General features: G+C 43.1%; 1 protein-coding gene across 16 annotated transcripts in view; it reads right to left on the minus strand.

Moving 5' to 3' along the window:
* Ppp1r12b (protein phosphatase 1, regulatory subunit 12B) overlaps positions 1–17,420 on the minus strand; it is a 197,918-nt gene that overhangs the window by 127,623 nt on the left and 52,875 nt on the right. For all 16 annotated transcript variants that reach the window (XR_015635213.1, XR_015635215.1, XR_015635217.1 and 13 more), the window contains 6 exon segments: positions 15,265–15,424; positions 13,990–14,134; positions 12,577–12,651; positions 10,041–10,120; positions 9,227–9,366; positions 1,170–1,282 (listed from right to left, as the gene is read on the minus strand). Coding sequence is in view for 10 of the 16 variants with exons in the window: in XM_087580779.1 (XP_087436905.1) it covers positions 1,170–1,282; positions 9,227–9,366; positions 10,041–10,120; positions 12,577–12,651; positions 13,990–14,134; positions 15,265–15,424 (713 nt within the window). In the remaining 6 variants the exon portion in view is untranslated.

Genomic DNA, 17,420 nt, shown 5'->3' on the forward strand with positions numbered 1-17,420 from the left:
TTCTTTTTTTTTTTTTTTTTTTTTTTGGTTCTTTTTTTCGGAGCTGGGGACCGAACCCAGGGTCTTGCGCTTCCTAGGTAAGCGCTCTACCACTGAGCTAAATCCCCAGCCCCGTGTCTGTATTTCTTAAGCTGGCATTGTTCTGTTATAAAAAGTAGGAAGTGCACTCACACCTCGCAGTGCCAGCATCTGAGGTGCAGCGAATGGCTGGATAGTGGGCAAGGGGAGCACTCTACATAAAGCCCAGCTAATGATTCATTCACAATGATGCTTCTTCCCAGACTAAAGAAGGCCTGGCTACACTTTGTCTCATTTGCACTAAGGAGGCCAACTAAAAACCTCTAAGGCCACAGAATTTTCCCAACTGTCCATTCCAAATACCTCAGACCTCTCTGCCAGAAGCCTACAGCTTCTGAGAAGCCTACATAAAGTTGATCCGGGAATGCCTCTGGCATTTCAACAGGTCCTTCTTCTCCCACCCTTGCCCATCACACACGACAACAACCTTACTCATGAGATTAAACCTTTCCTGAGAAATAGAAAAAGGAATAGCCATAAAAACCGTTCTGGATGCTACGTGCCTTCTACCCAGTCTGCTCTGTACACAGCTATCTTTGCTCTCACTGTGAAGAAAACAGGTAAAACAGGATCTGTCTGGCCCTGGGATACTTTCTTCCTGTTATTAGAACACATTTGTAGACATATTTGTTTGGCATTGGCTTTTTAAGGACATGAGGGGCAATGTTATGGACAGAATTTGTGTCCCTCCCCCTAAAATTCATATTGAAGCCTTAAAGCATCAGGGCTGCATCTGGAGCCTGAGCCTCTGAGGAAATAACAAAGGTTGAATGAAGGCAACAGGGTAGCTGGTGCCCTTCTCAGAGGGAGACACTGCTACCCTGTCTACATGTCAGGCACAGCAGGAAGGGGCATTAACACAGGAAGACAGCCCTTGTGAGTAACTGGATTGGCCAGCACATTGTTCTGGGAACCCCACAACTGTAAGAAGCAAATTCCTATTTTTAGAGTCACAAGTTATAGTAATTTGGTGTAAGAGCCTAATACAAACAAGATTCTGCTCCTACTGTTTTGCAAGAATGAGTTGTTGAGGCCTCTGTGCATGGCTGTGGTACAGAGAAATATAACTCAAATCAATTCCAAGTACTCACTCTCCTAGCTGAAGAGGCAGAGAAGGTGTTCTGAGCGGGGGTTGGGATCTGCTCCACGATCCGACTCTTGCTTTCAGAGTTGGAATGGTTGACAGTCACTTCTGGCTTTTTATCTGTTATTGAAGACAAGAGATGCAACAAGTATAAAGATGAAAATCTTATCTTAGTGTGTATAAATCCCTTTCTACTAAGAAAAAAAGTTTTGCTATTATCAAAGCAGATTAGTAGGACCATGGAATGTCTGGACTCATAATAGAACAACTTCTAGAAAGTACATGTAGAAAAAATAAACTGAAGGGTACCTTTATCTTGGTAGGCTCCAATTCCGATAAAAACCGTCTGTGCATCAGTGCATGTGGATAGTTATACTGTAAAAACTGACTGTTGTGGAAGAATCTGTTCAGTTTTGTAGGGAACTCGGCTGGGGGACAAATGCACACAAAATGCACATAGAAAATGCACATGCTAAACTTTGCTTTCTAGGAAATTACATAAAAAAGAAATAAGACGCATTATAATAAAAACAAAGATGATATGGTTGATCCGGATCAACAGGTGCTGTAAATGTTAAAGAAGAGCAGAGCCTCTGAGGAAGAAAAATAAGGAAGCTGCTTCTCCAGTCGGTCAGGGTTCTCTAAAGAGCTCCAGAGAAAGCTGAAAGACAGACTGATGGATGGATGAACGGGTGGACGGACGGACGGACGGACGGACGGATGGACGGATGGATTGGGAATGCTTACTCAGAGTAATGAGTAGTTCTTGGGGGTTGCAATAGGACCTAACAGTAGAACGGATTTCAGACAATGCAGATTAAGTCGCAGAACTTTAGTCATGGAACTCACATAACTAGGAGAGGCCCAGCCCAGCAGGGTCACCAACCTGGCTGTGTAAACTAATAATGAGCACAGTACCTGGACCTAGCAGCTATAATTCTGGAATTTATACTCTGAAAACAGATTCAGAGTAAACAACATGGATCCTGTGGTAATTATAAGCTACATCTGTGTGATAGTAAGTTACAGATCATATTTAAAGCTCTATTTGCTAATTAATCAGAGAATTTTAATTCTTGCGTAAAGTGAATTTTTATGATTAGAAATAGCGTTTTAAAACTACATAGCTCATTGACTATTGTAAGCTTTTTTACGTTATTAATGCTATTGTTTGGTAGCTATTATAATGATCAAGGCATTTTTTGGGTTCTTTTTTTTTTGGAGCTGGGGACCGAACCCAGGGCCTTGCGCTTCCTAGGCAAGCGCTCTACCACTGAGCTAAATCCCCAACCCCGATCAAGGCATTTTTTAAGTGCTAAGCTCAAAGAAACCTAGCACACACAGAATGAAACAGGTTACAGTACTGGTTACAGTACTGGCCTGCGGTCACCATGCATCCCTGAACCTGTAGGCTCAGGCAGCGCATGCTTCACACCAAGTCTGCGCTTGGCCAGGCGACTTGCTATGGCCTCTGAAGCGTCAGCAATTGAGACCCTCAGCTTCACTCTCTATAAGTATCTTCGGAATCCAGCGGCCATGTGAAGAAATAGGTGCAGGCCTGCTCGATGAGATGAGATCACTCACCTAAACATCACAGCAAACACCAGAAACGTGAGCACTGTCGTCAAAGGCCAAATGCGCCCCCACATGCTTTACTAGCTGAAGGCACAAGCATGAAGAAGCAGCACACCATTGCCTTAAGGAAGACACAAGCTATCCAGCTGCCCAATTACCTAGCCATAGAATAGAGTTCACAGAGAATCTTGGTTTGTTTCTAACTCCCTTTCTCTCACTGAGACAGTCTTATGTAGCTCAGTTTGACATCACACGGCTATGTAACTGAGGGTGAACTTGAATTTCTGATCCTCCTGCTTCTACCTTCCAATTGCTAGAATTACAGGTGTGTGTCAGCAGGCCAGGGTTTAGGCAGAGCTGGGGGTCTAACCCACGGCCTGAATAAGTCAGCAAGCACTCTACCAGATGAGCCAGATCCTAGCTCAATGGTTACTGTTTTAAACCATTCAGTTTGGAGGTGGTTTATTATGAAGCAATAGAGAATTGATATATAAAATATCTAAGTTGGACTAAAGAGAGAGAGAAAATAGAATTTCTAATCAAAATGCTTATACTCACCTCAAAATATAATTGATATTTTTAATAATATTAACGTGTAAGATACATGAAACTATAATTTTTATGAGGTTGTATCCATGGAGCGTTAAAATGGAAGAACTGCGGTCAATCTCTATTTTTAGTATCTACTCATGTGATAAGCAACATGAGGAAAGGCTTAGGTAAACCCACTTCTGTGCACCAGCTAATATTTAAAGAACACCTACACACAGAAGGCCACATGGCATGCAGAAAGGTAGAGAAGACATAAGAATGTCCAAACACACCCAAAGCTTGTCCACTGGGACAGCAGGAGGGTGAGGAAAAAACAAATAACTTGAATATTAAGTAACATGATAAAATTAGTGTAAAAGAATTTCAAAAAAACAGCTACTAAAATCAACAGAGGGGGAACATGTCATCTCGATGGTAAGGTAACAGAAGTTGATGTGTGCTGAGCTCTGAGACATGAGTAATATTTCAGTTGACACAGAACTACAGAACTGAGCAGAGGAGTTTGCTGGAACCATTTGGCTTCTGCTAACGCCAGGCCACTAGACCTGCTCTCTGGGGTTACTGATGATGTCCTGAGTGCTAAATGATCCCTACATGCCCCCACTGCTCAGCACTGTCGCTTCTCTGAGACAGAAAGAAATGCATGTCCTCTTGTTCATCCGTCTCCTTCTCCCTCACTAACATCACCTCCATTTCTAAACACAGGATGCCGAGATTCTTTCTCATCTCTTCTACAGTCTCTGGGAACCTCATACTTCTATACAATTTTAATTATTATTATTTTTCTGCATATGTATGTGCATCACATGCCTGCTTAGAGACCACAGAATCAGAATCCTCAGGAATCCTCTGCCTAGAGTTACAGATAGTCGTGAGCTGCTGCCGTGGGAGCTGGGAACTGAATTTGGATCCTCTTCAAGAGCAGCGAGAGCTCTTAACTGCTGAGCCATCTCTCCAGCCCCTCTTTTCTACAGTTTTTATCTTTCACTTCTTATATAGACTTTCCACTGTCCCTTTCTACCATGTAAAGTTCCACGCCCAGTGAGCAGTGCCACTGACTAGCTCTGAAACCTAGTTCACCTAACGTTATTCAGTGTCAATATCTCATTCTAAAAGAGGAGTAATAAGGATATATGCCCCAAGGTATGGTTATGGGGATTAAATAAAATTGCTTAAGTGTGCTGCAAAGTAAAAAGTACTATACAGATATAAAGTTGTATTCTAATTCCCAGAATGAGCCATAATCTTACCTACTAGTGACTGGCACTGACTGCATTTACTTCTCTCCCATGACCTGTACTTTATTACACAGTGCTTGCTATTCCCCTACTAGGTATAGTCAACAGAACCACTTAATGAATACGGATGGCTGCCATATGCTGAAGCCTGGAGTAAAATAACAAACGCGGTATTCCCAGGAAAACTGGTAAGGACTAGAACAGAAATAGGTGCACCATGCTGCAGAGAAACGGAGTAAAAAGCACAGGGTAGAAAAACACAGAAAGGGATTTGTATTACTTACTTGCTTCATAACAAAAGACCTGACAATGCAACTTAAAGAAGGTGGTGTTGTGGCTTACACTTCTGGGATATGTAGCCCATCATGAACGGAAAGCTAATGGGCAGGAGCAGAAGTGGCTGGCCGCATAATGAACAGAGTTGGACAAATGCTCAGCTAGCCTGCCCTTCTTTCTATAGTCTAGAAACCCAACCTATGGAACGGGGCCGCCCAAACTTACAGAGCATCTTCCCATCTCAACCATAACCTAATCTAGAAAGTCCTTCACAGACACGACCTATGAACCTGAGAAATCTGCCTCCAAAGTGATTCTAGACCCCAACAAGTTGATAAGAATAGCCATCCCGGGTCTAGGCTCAGGAGCTGAAGACTCAGTCCCTACTTACTGTATATACTCACTGAGAGGCGAACGGATCCTAGGGCTCTGCCTGACTGATGATATGCACTGACACACTAAGAATTTGCTAGCACCCTTAGGAGATAATAGGAGGTGAACAGGGCACTGGGAGTATATTGTCTCTGACCCTTTTCTGTCTCTCTACTTCCAGGCTGCTATACTAGGAGCAGCTCTGGTCTCACATCTATCCCCTCCCATGACATTCTTTAACCACAGTTCTGAAGCATGGAGGCAGTTGACTGTGGACTGAAACCTTGAAACCATGAGCCAAAATAAATCTTCCCTCCCCTTACACAGTTCCTCTTAGGTACTTGTCACTGTAATATAAGATAATTAATACAGGTGCCAAATTGTTTTAACTTTCTGTAAAACACTTCAATCTTCTAGACCCTACACTTTCTAAAAGAATTCACCCAGCAAGTATTTTTGATGGTATGAAGAGAATTCAAAGGTAAAAATAAACACTCAAGGCCAGGAATGCTAAGGTCATATTTGAGAAAGGAAGCAATCCAATTTAGTTACAATATGCCCTTGCCTACGCAGAGCATTGGGAATGTCTGTTGGAGCCATACTCTAGAAGCCTTGAAGGCTAAACTACAGGGTTTAGAACTTACTCTGCAGACAAAAACAGAATGAGGGGGCTGGCCATAGAAGATTTGTGAACAGAAGTATACTTTAATCATGAGGGTATTGTCAACATTTTGTTCCAATAGTAGTATGGGCATGGTCTGTGTACCAGTTTTATATAAACCTGACAAAACTAAGAGGTTGGAGAAGAAGAAAACTCAATTACAAAAATGTCCCGAGCCAGGCAGCGGTAGTACATACCTTGGATCCTAGCATTTGAGAGGCAGATGAAGTCTATGTCTGTGAGTTCCAGGCCAGCCTAGTCTACAGAGTGAGTTCTAGGACAGCCAGGGCTACACAAAGAAAAACTGTTTCAGGAGGAAAAAAAAAGGAAGAGGAGGAAGAAGGAAGAAGGAAGAGGGGAGAAGAGAAGAAGAAAGAAGAAAAGGGAGAGGGAGAGAGGGAGAGGGAGAGGGAGGGAGAGAAGGAGGGAGGGGAAGAGAGGGAGAAGAAGAGGGAGAGGGGGAGGGAGAGGGAGGGAGAGGGAGGGAGAGAGGGGGAGAGAGGAGGAGGGAGGGGAAGAGAGGGAGAGAAAACTCCTCCCTAAGATGAGGCTATAGGCGGGGGGGGGGGGGGGGGGGGGTTGGGGATTTAGCTCAGTGGTAGAGCGCTTGCCTAGCAAGCGCAAGGCCCTGGGTTCGGTCCCCAGCTCCGGAAAAAAAAGAAAAAAAAAAAAAAAAAAAAAAAGATGAGGCTATAGGCAAGCCACCTGGACAAGCCTGTTGTGTAAGCCTGCTGTGCATTTTCTTAACTAGTGACTGATGGGAAGGGCCTAGCTCGTTGTGAGTGGTGCCATCCCCATCCTGGATGTGGAAGCATAACAAACAAACCCTCTCCTCTACAAACCCTCTCCTCTGCAACTTACTCTTTGTCATGGTGTTTTTTTTTTTTTTTTTTGGAGCTGGGGACCGAACCCAGGGCCTTGCGCTTCCTAGGCAAGCGCTCTACCACTGAGCTAAATCCCCAACCCCTGTCATGGTGTTTAGGAATAAGACCTGAGGCAGGAATATAAATCAGGAAGCAAAAGCATCAGTTTGGGTGGCTTCCTCCCATTTTCCTAATATCATAGTGGCTAACAAGAAAGTGTAGCATAGAGAAAGCTGAAATATGAATTCCAGATACTGTGTGAACACTAGACTATGACAGTACTCAGTAAATAATACAAATAACAAAAAATACACATTTGTAACTTTTGGTGATGTTAATACCAGCATTTCCAGAACAAACAACAAATGATCAATAATAGATTTTTTATTTTATTTTAAGAGGCTATAGAGATGGATAAACAGTCAAAAGCACTGTCTGTTCTTCCAGAGAACCTGGGTTCCATTCCCAGCACCCACATGACATTCACAACCATCTGTAACTCCAGCTCCAGGGGATCTGAGGCTTCCACAGGTACTGCATGCATGTGGTACACAGACATGCACACAAAACACCATATACATAAAAATACTAAATTCTTGAATGGAAATCTAAGGCTCTATAAATATAAAGTCAGTTCTCCTTTACTGAAAACTTATGTGATGCTTGCCTTCTCTATAAAACTCTAACTTTCTTTTGTGACAGTTGATGAGCTTCAGACACGAAAAGGGCAGTATTTGCCCAAGATTAAGAAAACTATCAGCAAAGCCAAACAACTAAGATACAGTTTCAGTCCTTCAACTTACCATGAACTGAAAATGTCTGGAAGCTAAAACCATGACCTAGAATCAGATGTGTATTCTCATATTTTCTTCTTTCCATTCTTAAGCAATATAATGTAGAAATCATTTACATTGTACCAGGTAATATAAGCAGCAGTAAGACAGTCTAAAATACACAGGCAGGTTTACACAGGTTCAACACAAACACTGCACAAACACACGTACGCGTGCGCGCACAAACACACACACACACACACACACACACACACACACGAGAAAGACTTGTACATCCAAATATTTTGGTTATCTCCTAGACAATCTCCCATGGGCATGAAGGATAAATGTATGTATTATTAACAAGAGTTATAAAGGTAAATCTGATTTTTCCTTTCATTAATTCCCTCACTCAGGAACTGAAGAAGCCTTACAAAATAGGAAAAAAAAAATAGAATTCAGTTTAGAGAAGCAGAATCACATAGTAACTACATGCAAATTTTTACCAACATGTTGAAAATATTAACCTGACAGAGAGGAGAGGGGAATGTGATCAGGCATTAGGGGAGGGGGTGGGAAGGCAGAATTGAAGCCCTGAGGGCCAGCTGAAAGAATGAAAGCAGGCAATCTTGGGAATTAGGAGTTTAGGAGGACCCTCTAGAATGTACCAGAGACCTGGGAGGTGGGAGACTCTCAGGACTCAAAGGGAGGGGCCTTAGATAGAATTCCCTACAGTGGGGAGAGGGAACTTGTAGAGCCCACCTCCAGCAGAAAGACAGGACATGAAGTGAGGTATGGAGTTACCATCCCACAGTCAACACTCTGACCCACAATTCTTCCTGTCTGAAAGAAATGCAGGGATGGAAATGGAGAGGAGCCTGAGGAAAAGGAGGTCTAGCAACAGGCCCAAAGTGGGGTCCAGCTCAAGGGGAGACTCCAAGGCCTGACACTAGTACTGAGGCTATGGAGCGCTCACAAACAGGGGCCTATCCTGATTGTCCTCTGAGAGGTCCAAAAAGCAGCTGAAGGAGTCAGATGCAGATATGTGCACCCAACCAATGGACAGAAGCTGCTGACCACTGTGGTCATCAAATTAGGGGAAAGCTGGAAGAAGCTGAGGAGGTGGGTGACGCTATAGGAAGACCAGCAGTCTCAAGTAACCTGGACCCTTGGGCTCAACTAGGCAGCACGTACCAGCTGATATGAGGCCCCCAACACATATACAGCAGAAGACTGCCAGGTCTGAACTCAGAGAAGATGCACCTAAGCCTCAAGAGACTTGGGGCCCCAGGAGTGGGGAGGTCTGGTGGAGTGGGGGGATGGAGTGACATCCTCTTGGAGATGGTGGGGGTGGGTGTGGGATGTGGAACAGTCAGAGGGTGGACTGGGGGGGGGGGATAAAGTTTGGACTATAAAAAAAGATTAAAGAATTTTAAAAAAGAAAATAACTTAAATCCTTATAAACCCTATGCCTCTCAGCATACTACCTTGTTGGAATCTAGTCTCTATGGCTGACCTATCAATCTAAAGGCAGAAGGCAGGACAAAGGATTCCTTCATGCAAGACTTCTCCATGCACCTTACCATATGTCTGCATCAGAGCTGGCAGGTATATTTTAATTGAGCTCAAGGCTTCTATAAGCACATTGTCATTAGCAATTCAATTTCTTAGGAACTACTTCAAACTCTTTCTGGAAGCCTGTGAGGCCTGACCACCCCCTGACAGGCAGTGCACACGAAGGGCCTCTATCCTACCTGCCTCCTTCTCAGTTTCTGATTCAGAAACTTCATCTTCCCCTTCCTCCTCCTCCGAGCTGGAGCTGCTGGATTCTTTGTTCTCTTCCTCTGTTTCTTGGGACTTGGGAATCTCTTCTTCATAAAGCATCTTCTCTTTGCTAAATTAAAAGTACAATTTGAAAGCAAATTGAGAAATGACACAAGTCTGCTGACAGTCAGATACAATAAAGTGAGCAAATCTATAAATCTGTATGCAGAAGCAAGAGTAAAACACAACGGTCCTTCTTATTCCTGTGCATTGTCCTCTTGGACTGTGACTCTTCAGCAGTCTAAGGTTTACTACTGACGTCAGAACACGACACAAGGAGACTTTGTCATTCAACGCACAGACAGAGGAGAGCCATGAGGAGACGCTAGTAGAGCAGATAAATGGTTTAAAATCACCACACGAATCTTCATTGAGTCCTATTACATCCCACAAACCTTGCTAGGGATCGAAACAGTGGCTGACAAAGAGACAAATTCTGAGCTGAGGAAACCCCTGTATAATGAGGGGAGCAGGCAGGACTAAGAACCCCTGGGCTAGGCTAGAAGAGATGCTGCCAGCACAGTCTCCCAGTGTATGCACATTCATTCATCTTAAGGCCCAGCTCAGCGCTACTTCCCCTGCCCACAAACATCCCCATGCTTTGAAGATCATTGGACTGAATAAAACACACAATCATTTTAATATAAAAATTCTCAAGTAAAACACACACACACACACACACACACACACACACAGCATCCAGGGCATCTCAATTCCTTGCATACAAGTAAGCTTGTATCTTACTTCTTAAAGAGTCCACTTTGAAACTTGCTATTCAGGTCTGACTCAATAAGCTTATTCCGTGTTTCCTTTTCACTTCGAAGCTGGAAATTAAGAAAATAGAGAGAAGGGGGAAAAGTTGACAATTTGTGAAAAATCAATAGTATTGAGAAGGGCCAAAATGGGACTACCCTTCTGAAAACACAAAAAGTAAAAAACAAGACATAACAAAAAAAAGACAAACACATCATCAATCTGCATACTACTTTGTCCCCAGGAGAAAGTAACAGAAGAAAATTCTTATCAAAATAGAAAAGGAAACTATGCTGCTGGAGATTCAAGAAAATTATTCCTTCAAAACCCAAACCAAACCTTAATACCAAAAAAAAAAAAAAAAAAAAAAGAAAGAAAGAAAAGAAAAGCCTAGCTTATAAGGGTTAAGAGCCAAAAGCAAGCTGGGAAGAATGCTTTATGATTCATACAGCAAAATAAGTTAGCAATAATTCTAAAGAAATCACAGACGCTATATGGAAATAAGCCCTGAGGGGAAAATGGTCTGGTACTTAGATGTGTACTCGAGACAACATATATTTATATCTGAAGGGGGATGCTCTGATGCTAATGTCTTATCCCCCAATTGGCTCTTGATTTGTCAGTAAAGAAAGCCGGGGGCCAATTGCTGAGTGGAAGATACAGGTGGAACGTCCAGGTCCCAGAAGAAAAAGTAGACAAAAGGAAGGAGAGAGAGGTCTTTCTGCTATGATTTAGAGGAAGAAGAACATAGCAACCATGTGTGGTCTTAGCTACAGGGGGGTGGCCAAGGATGTTTGGCAAGGGCTAGGTGGGACAAGCCACTGAAATTTAAAGTAAGTGAAAAGACAGAGATAAAAACCTGGTAAGGATATGCTTTTCCAGTAACACCCAGCAACTGTGCCTAGAAGGCAAGTTGTAAAGTAACAAATTGTGTGTGTGTATTTTATCCGAGGATTCAGGGAAGCTGGGAGAGGACTGGTAGAGTGGTGAGCTAAAGGCAGGTAGAGTAAAAGGGAAGCCAGGAGGGAGCTAGTAGGGCAACCTATCCCAGAGTAAAAGGTGGTAGCATAAAACTACATGTAACATATGGTAAGGTTATGTAGAAGACAAAGAAAAACACTGGCTCCTTTAGAATAGCAAGGTTTTGTGGGGAAGCTGAGTCTGGGTGTGTAGGCCATCATACTGGTTACTAGGAAGGCTCAGGCAGAAAGACTGTAAGTTCAGACTAGCCTGGGCTAAGGAATGAAATCAAATGGTTGAAGGAGACATCATTTATGTCTAAAACCCAATTATGTTAGTTAAAGGGCATGTTTGTCTGCAATTTTTATGTGAGTCTAAAAATGACTTCAGATGATAAGATTTTACAGAAACACAAAAACTTAACTATGCAAAGTGGAGCACTAGTCTAAGGAAGGCCGATGCTGCTATCATTGGTGTTAACACTGCCTTTGGATTGCACTCCCACACAAGTGATCCTGAATACTCAGCAGAGAAAACATGAACTGTTCGTTGTTTGTCTGAAGTTCATGTATGTAGCTTTCTAACTGAGCCTAAAGTAACAACAATGATCCAAACACCCCTCACGTCAGAGACACCAGTGTTTCACAACTAAGTCAAATAGTTCTGAATCGAAACCCACTCTATTTCCTACATTGATTGGTCCTAAACTTAAGCTCCCTCGCCCTACACTACATGCAAACGGGGGAAAACGAAAACCAGTGCTTTCTGTCCATACTAATTTTATTCCTCTGTCCAATTCCTCACTGGCAGAAAATGGGAGTGGGCCACGCTTCCCTGTGTCCTGGTGGCTTTCTGATCACACATGCAGCCCTTCTGCAGAGCACCAGGAGAAAGGCAGAAACAATCAATAAAGGTTTTGAAGTAAGCAGGAAAGAGAAGAGAACTAAATTCTGGATGTTTTCTCCAGATAAAGTAAGTGTGAATCACTACTAACCAAGTACTGTCCAACACCTTGTGACAACTTTGCAGTATTACCTCATTAAGAAAGAAATACAGGGGGTTGGGGATTTAGCTCAGCGGTAGAGCGCTTGCCTAGTGAGCGCAAGGCCCTGGGTTCGGTCCCCAGCTCCGAAACAAAAAAAAAAAAAAAAAAAGAAAGAAATACAGTGGGGTGGTGGTGGTACACATCTTTAATCCCAGCACTCAGGAGGCAGAGGCAGGTGGACTTCTGAGTTCAAGGCCAGCTTGGTCTACAGCGCAAGTTCCAGGACAGCCATGACTATTAAACAGAGAAATCCTGACTTGAGGAAAAGAAAAAAAAAAAAGAAGGAAAGAAAGAAATACATTCCTCTCTGCAGTGGACCGTAGCTGCCTGAAGGCTATTGTATGTAGCCTTTTACAGCATGGTTCTCAAACATACTGTTGACAGTTTCTGATGGGAACAACATCTGTAAAGTATAGCTATATCCAGTTCAACGCTGAGCAAATGACACTGAACCACGGGACTGAGACACACAGAGTAACTGCTAACTGCTAGAAAAGCTGTAGAAGCATCGACCAAACTCACCACATCTTGCTTCTTCTGAAGCATCTCCAAGTGTTCCACAAGGCCTTCATCGGCCACATCGAATGGCGTCTGGCCCTAGCAGAACACAGGGCACCATGGCAGAGAGAAACAGAAGCAGAAGTCATGTGACTGTTTCAGGGTCTATTCTCTATTTACTTACTGACTTTTTTTTTTTTTTTCCTTTTCTTTTTTTCGGAGCTGGGGACCGAACCCAGGGCCTTGCGCTTGCTAGGCAAGCGTTCTACCACTGAGCTAAATCCCCAACCCCTACTTACTGACTTTTATTACCTATACTATAAGCTGAATCTCCTTTGTCTGAAATGCTTAGGACCAGAAGTGCTTCGACTTTAGAATACATGCACGCACGCACGCATGCGCACACATCTTGAGACTAAGGCTTAAGTATAAACATAAAATGTATTTGTCTCACATATATTGTACAAATATAGCCCAATGATGATTTTTATAATAGTTTAAGTAACTTTGTGCTTTCGTGGTCTGGAGTTTTCTACTTGGTATTCATATCAGTATTCCTAAAGTCTGTGATTATGAATGAATATTTCAGATTTCAGACTTGGGTTGGAGATGCCCAACCTATAGCCGCCTTCCTAATCTGAAACAGCAAACCCTTCGAACACAGAGTTCTGTGGCGTAAAACGATGCAGAAATCACTACACCAGTTGTAATGCTGGACGAACAGTCTGGGGGAATCCCTATTCATACCTCTTGTAAAGTATTACTGTGATGATGAATTCAGTGAATGCTCATGGGTCACACCCACACTGAAGACTAACAGGGATGCTCTCCCTTTAAGGAGGAGGAGGGAGCCAGGCAAGTTACTTCTTTTAGGAACACGGGAACAATTGCACACTCTGTATAATCTAAGAGCGAGACTAGGAGTCAGGAGTTGTGGGAGAAAGACGGGACCGTGTGCCTGGATTCCTTTGAGACACAGGGGTAAGAGTCTCAGGGTTCTAAGTTGTTTGAAGTGAGGCTAATAGGACCACTTTTAGTCAAAATGGGACAATCGTTGCCACTACAAATTGTTCTTAAAGGAGTCCGTGTGCTGAGAACTCAGCAGTTAAAAGACTCAGAATTGAAACATAGTAAAATCTTTCGTACTTCACCACAGACAGGGACCTTGGGCCTCTCAAAGTTTATTTGTCGTCAAGAGCAAATATCTTTAGTCGTTTGCTGTTTCTTAGGGGCTGTAACACAGTAGATGCAGAGGGGGGTTGGTGGGGTTTATTCTGCTTCAGTATTAACTGTACTTCCATGGAGACGAGCAGAGGAGCGGGAGTAGAGGACACCGCAGCCCCAGCGAGGTCCTGGCCACTGACCAGGACATCAAGCCTGTGCTAGGCACCCAGCCACCTGATGTCATTGCCCTTTTAGAGGCTCAGGCTCACTAACCAGTTTGTTCCGGATATCCATGTCACAGAGGGCTTCTGCCAGGATGGAACAAGCCTCTTTCACTCCCCAGTGTGCAGCAGCATGAAGAGGAGTCCAGCCATCATGATCCTGAACATTGAGTTCATAGCCAGCCTGAATGAGAAGTCTAGAAGAAAGCCCAAAAGTACATCTATGGCCTGACTGTATACGTTTCTACCAAACGGGCTATCGCTCCACTAATATTTCAGATGCAGGCTAACCTCCAGACACCCTGTGATTTCTTCTGCCTTCTAAGGGACAGGCTACAATGCATATTACTCACTTCGGGCATTGCTTATGATCTTCACTGAACTGTAAGGTTATGCATATGGCATTCCCTACACATGCCCATGTTACACTGTGCTGGTTAGTTTCTATCAACCTAACACAAACATGTATTCTGGAAATCTTGTCAAAACTAAACACCAAGAGTCGGATAAGGCATGAATATAAGAAAAGTAAAACAGGGAAAATAGTAGAGTCTAATTCTCTTGCTTTTTTAAATTACATTTTAAAGTGATTTCTTTAGTGTGTGTGTGTCTGTGTGTATGTGTGTGTGCGCGCGCGCGCATGCACATGTTTGCATGTGTGTGCTCGGCCGTGTGTGCACATGCATGCATATGCATATGTATATATGCGCATGTTTGAGTGTGTGCACATGTGTGCACGTTGGGGGGGTACATACATGCCACAGTGCACAAGTAGAGGTAGGAGGACAACTTGGAGGAATCTGTCTCTCTAGCATGTAGGAAATTGAATTTACCTCATCAGATTTAGCTGCAGATGTTTTTACCCAGGGATGAGCCATCTACCTACATACATGCACGCACACACACGTGCATGCCTGCATGTACACAGGCATGTACTACTCTATAATTCTCTTAGTAAAGTTGGATCTTGTATACTCAAGATCTATAATTGACCTAATGAGCCCAGAAATGGTCTAAATCTTAGAACCAGAAAGGTCAAGGTCTGTACAGTCACAGAGAAGGTTTCAGGAGAACCAATGGCAAATCACAGAGCTGAAAGACATGTTTCTGTGTCGCTGTGCTTCAAGTCTAACTAACATCATGCATACATACAGGAAGAGCGACCAACAGTAAGACAGGAAGGAAGACCACCTATGGAGGAACACCAGCAAAATATAAGGAAGTTTTACAGGGCGAGAAGAATCCGACAACAAGAAAATACACCATGGTTAAAGATTTCTACTTCTAAAACTCATGTCACCGTCTTCCAGCGTACGCAGTTCCTTACCTGAGGACTTCGGAGTAACCCTTGGCAGCAGCTACATGCAGAGCTGTGGCCCCAGAGCGAGCCTGCCTCACGTCTTCTATCTTCCCACTGTTGAGCCACTGGCGGGCATCCTGCAACATCTGCTGTTCTTCCTCCTTCCTCGACTGCTCCAGATCAACTCCTGCAGGGGTCAGACACCAGACAGCACCGTATTAAAGCTCCACCCATGTCTGACAAGATGTTTCATTAGGTTAATAACACACAAATATTACCACAAATAACAGTTTCCCCTTCAAGCTGGTAATTCATCAAATCTAAGGCAATGCCATTTGTGTCACCAAATTGCCAAGGCTAAATAAGCCAGGCTCAACACTGTGTGGTGCACATTCATGAAGAGCACACACCTAACACTTTACAACAGAACGGAAAAGCCAGAGGATACACTATTTTTACTTTATAAGATTTGCATGAAGTTACAAGTGCCAAAGTCCTCTAATATTTTATATGATCTTAGTTCCCCAACACTCTGGTGGAGTAACTATAAACCTCACTTGCCATATGAGGAACTATACACAGGATGCTTTGCATATGGCCCAAACACACCGTGGCAGAGCTCCCATTAGAATTCCTAGATGCTCTTGGCACTTTTCTTTTCCACTCATTACACCACAAGAATACTATCAAAGTCTTTGTTTCAGGTAAGATATGCTGTAGAAAAGTGAACTCCTAAAGCTCATTTCCATATATATATATATATACACTTGTATATTCTTACCAGAAGCCACATAGAGCAACCCTGAGATTAGAAAGTGATCTGAAGCCAATGCTAGTCTACTTTTAAGGCAATGTAGACTTTGTTTCCCTTATGATCGATCATATGGAGATAATCAAAGAGTTCTTCCCTTTAGCCATCAACTCCCCAATAGCTAGGCCAGTAAACATGGCCTTAGGAAAGAACATTCTTTACAAAGTAACAAAATGTTCTGAACACAAACACACCCATTCAAAAGGTTTCACGCTCATAAGTAGACTTTATCTGTGTTTTGGTCTTCTTTTGACTCCTAAATAAGCTACTGTGAGCTGCTGAAAAATCGCCTGTCTGGTGTGGGAAACGCATAGGGTGAAGAGGACGCCCACTCAGACACGGCAGAGCTACCAGGGCTGTGAAGTAAAGCACACATAAATGCTTGTTTCAACAAAGCATTCAAGGAAGAGTCAGAATTCAAAATAAACAAAGTTAGCTTTCAACCTAAAACTTACTTTTAAACTTGTATACTATAAAACATTTTAGGAGGGATGAGTGGAAGTTGGAGATGGCTCAGCAGTTAAAAGCACTGGCTACGCTTCCAAAGGGCCTGAGTTCAATTCTCAGCACCCACACGGCAGCTCACAACTGTAGTCCTATGGGATCTGATGCCCTCCTCTGTGTACAGAGGTAGACAGAACATCTATATTTATAAAAGAAATAAATCTTTAAAAAAAATATGTTTTAGGAGCTAAAGAGTGGGGTGGGAGGATTAAGTTAGCATAGAAAACTCTGATTCAGTAAAGCACAAAACCAAATATGGACCTCAGCAATAGCACAACCTAGAGTAGCCACCACGTGAGGCAAGCTGTGCATAACTTCTATAAGAGGTCACATACTTAATGTCACTGGGTCAGATTCACTAGCCCTCCAGTCTGTGATACTACTCCATTCCCTGACGCAGCACCAAGGCAGCTTTGAACAATAAACAAGCAAGTGTTCTAAAGTCACCAAAGCTTTGGACATGACCTTGGTGGCTTAGAAGAGCCTTCCCTGTCCCTAATCATCCCAGACCTGTCCAGAGGTCCATGATGGTTCTATCAGAATCCTAAGACCTGCTGTCCATGGATATTCAGTAACTTTACATGTAAGAATTTAAAAGCTAGGTGTGGTGATGCATGTTTGAAATACTGGAATGGAGAAGAAGATTTGAGGCAGCTCTCCATGGACAGCCTAGACAAGACCGTGGATAAAAAGAAAAAAAACATGACTTTGAGGTGTGTGATAGGAGAGCCCCCACCCTACTTCCTGAAATGAGTTTCTTCTAAAACTACAAAATAAGAACATACAATTTCAGGATATATTCTTCTAGGTTAGGTTTCTTACCTCAAGAAAGTTCTAGAACCACGTATGGTGAGTCACACCTATAATC

This window comes from Rattus norvegicus, chromosome 13, assembly GCF_021556685.1.
Source record: "Rattus norvegicus strain SHRSP/BbbUtx chromosome 13, alternate assembly SHRSP_T2T, whole genome shotgun sequence".
Taxonomy (NCBI): domain Eukaryota; kingdom Metazoa; phylum Chordata; class Mammalia; order Rodentia; family Muridae; genus Rattus; species Rattus norvegicus.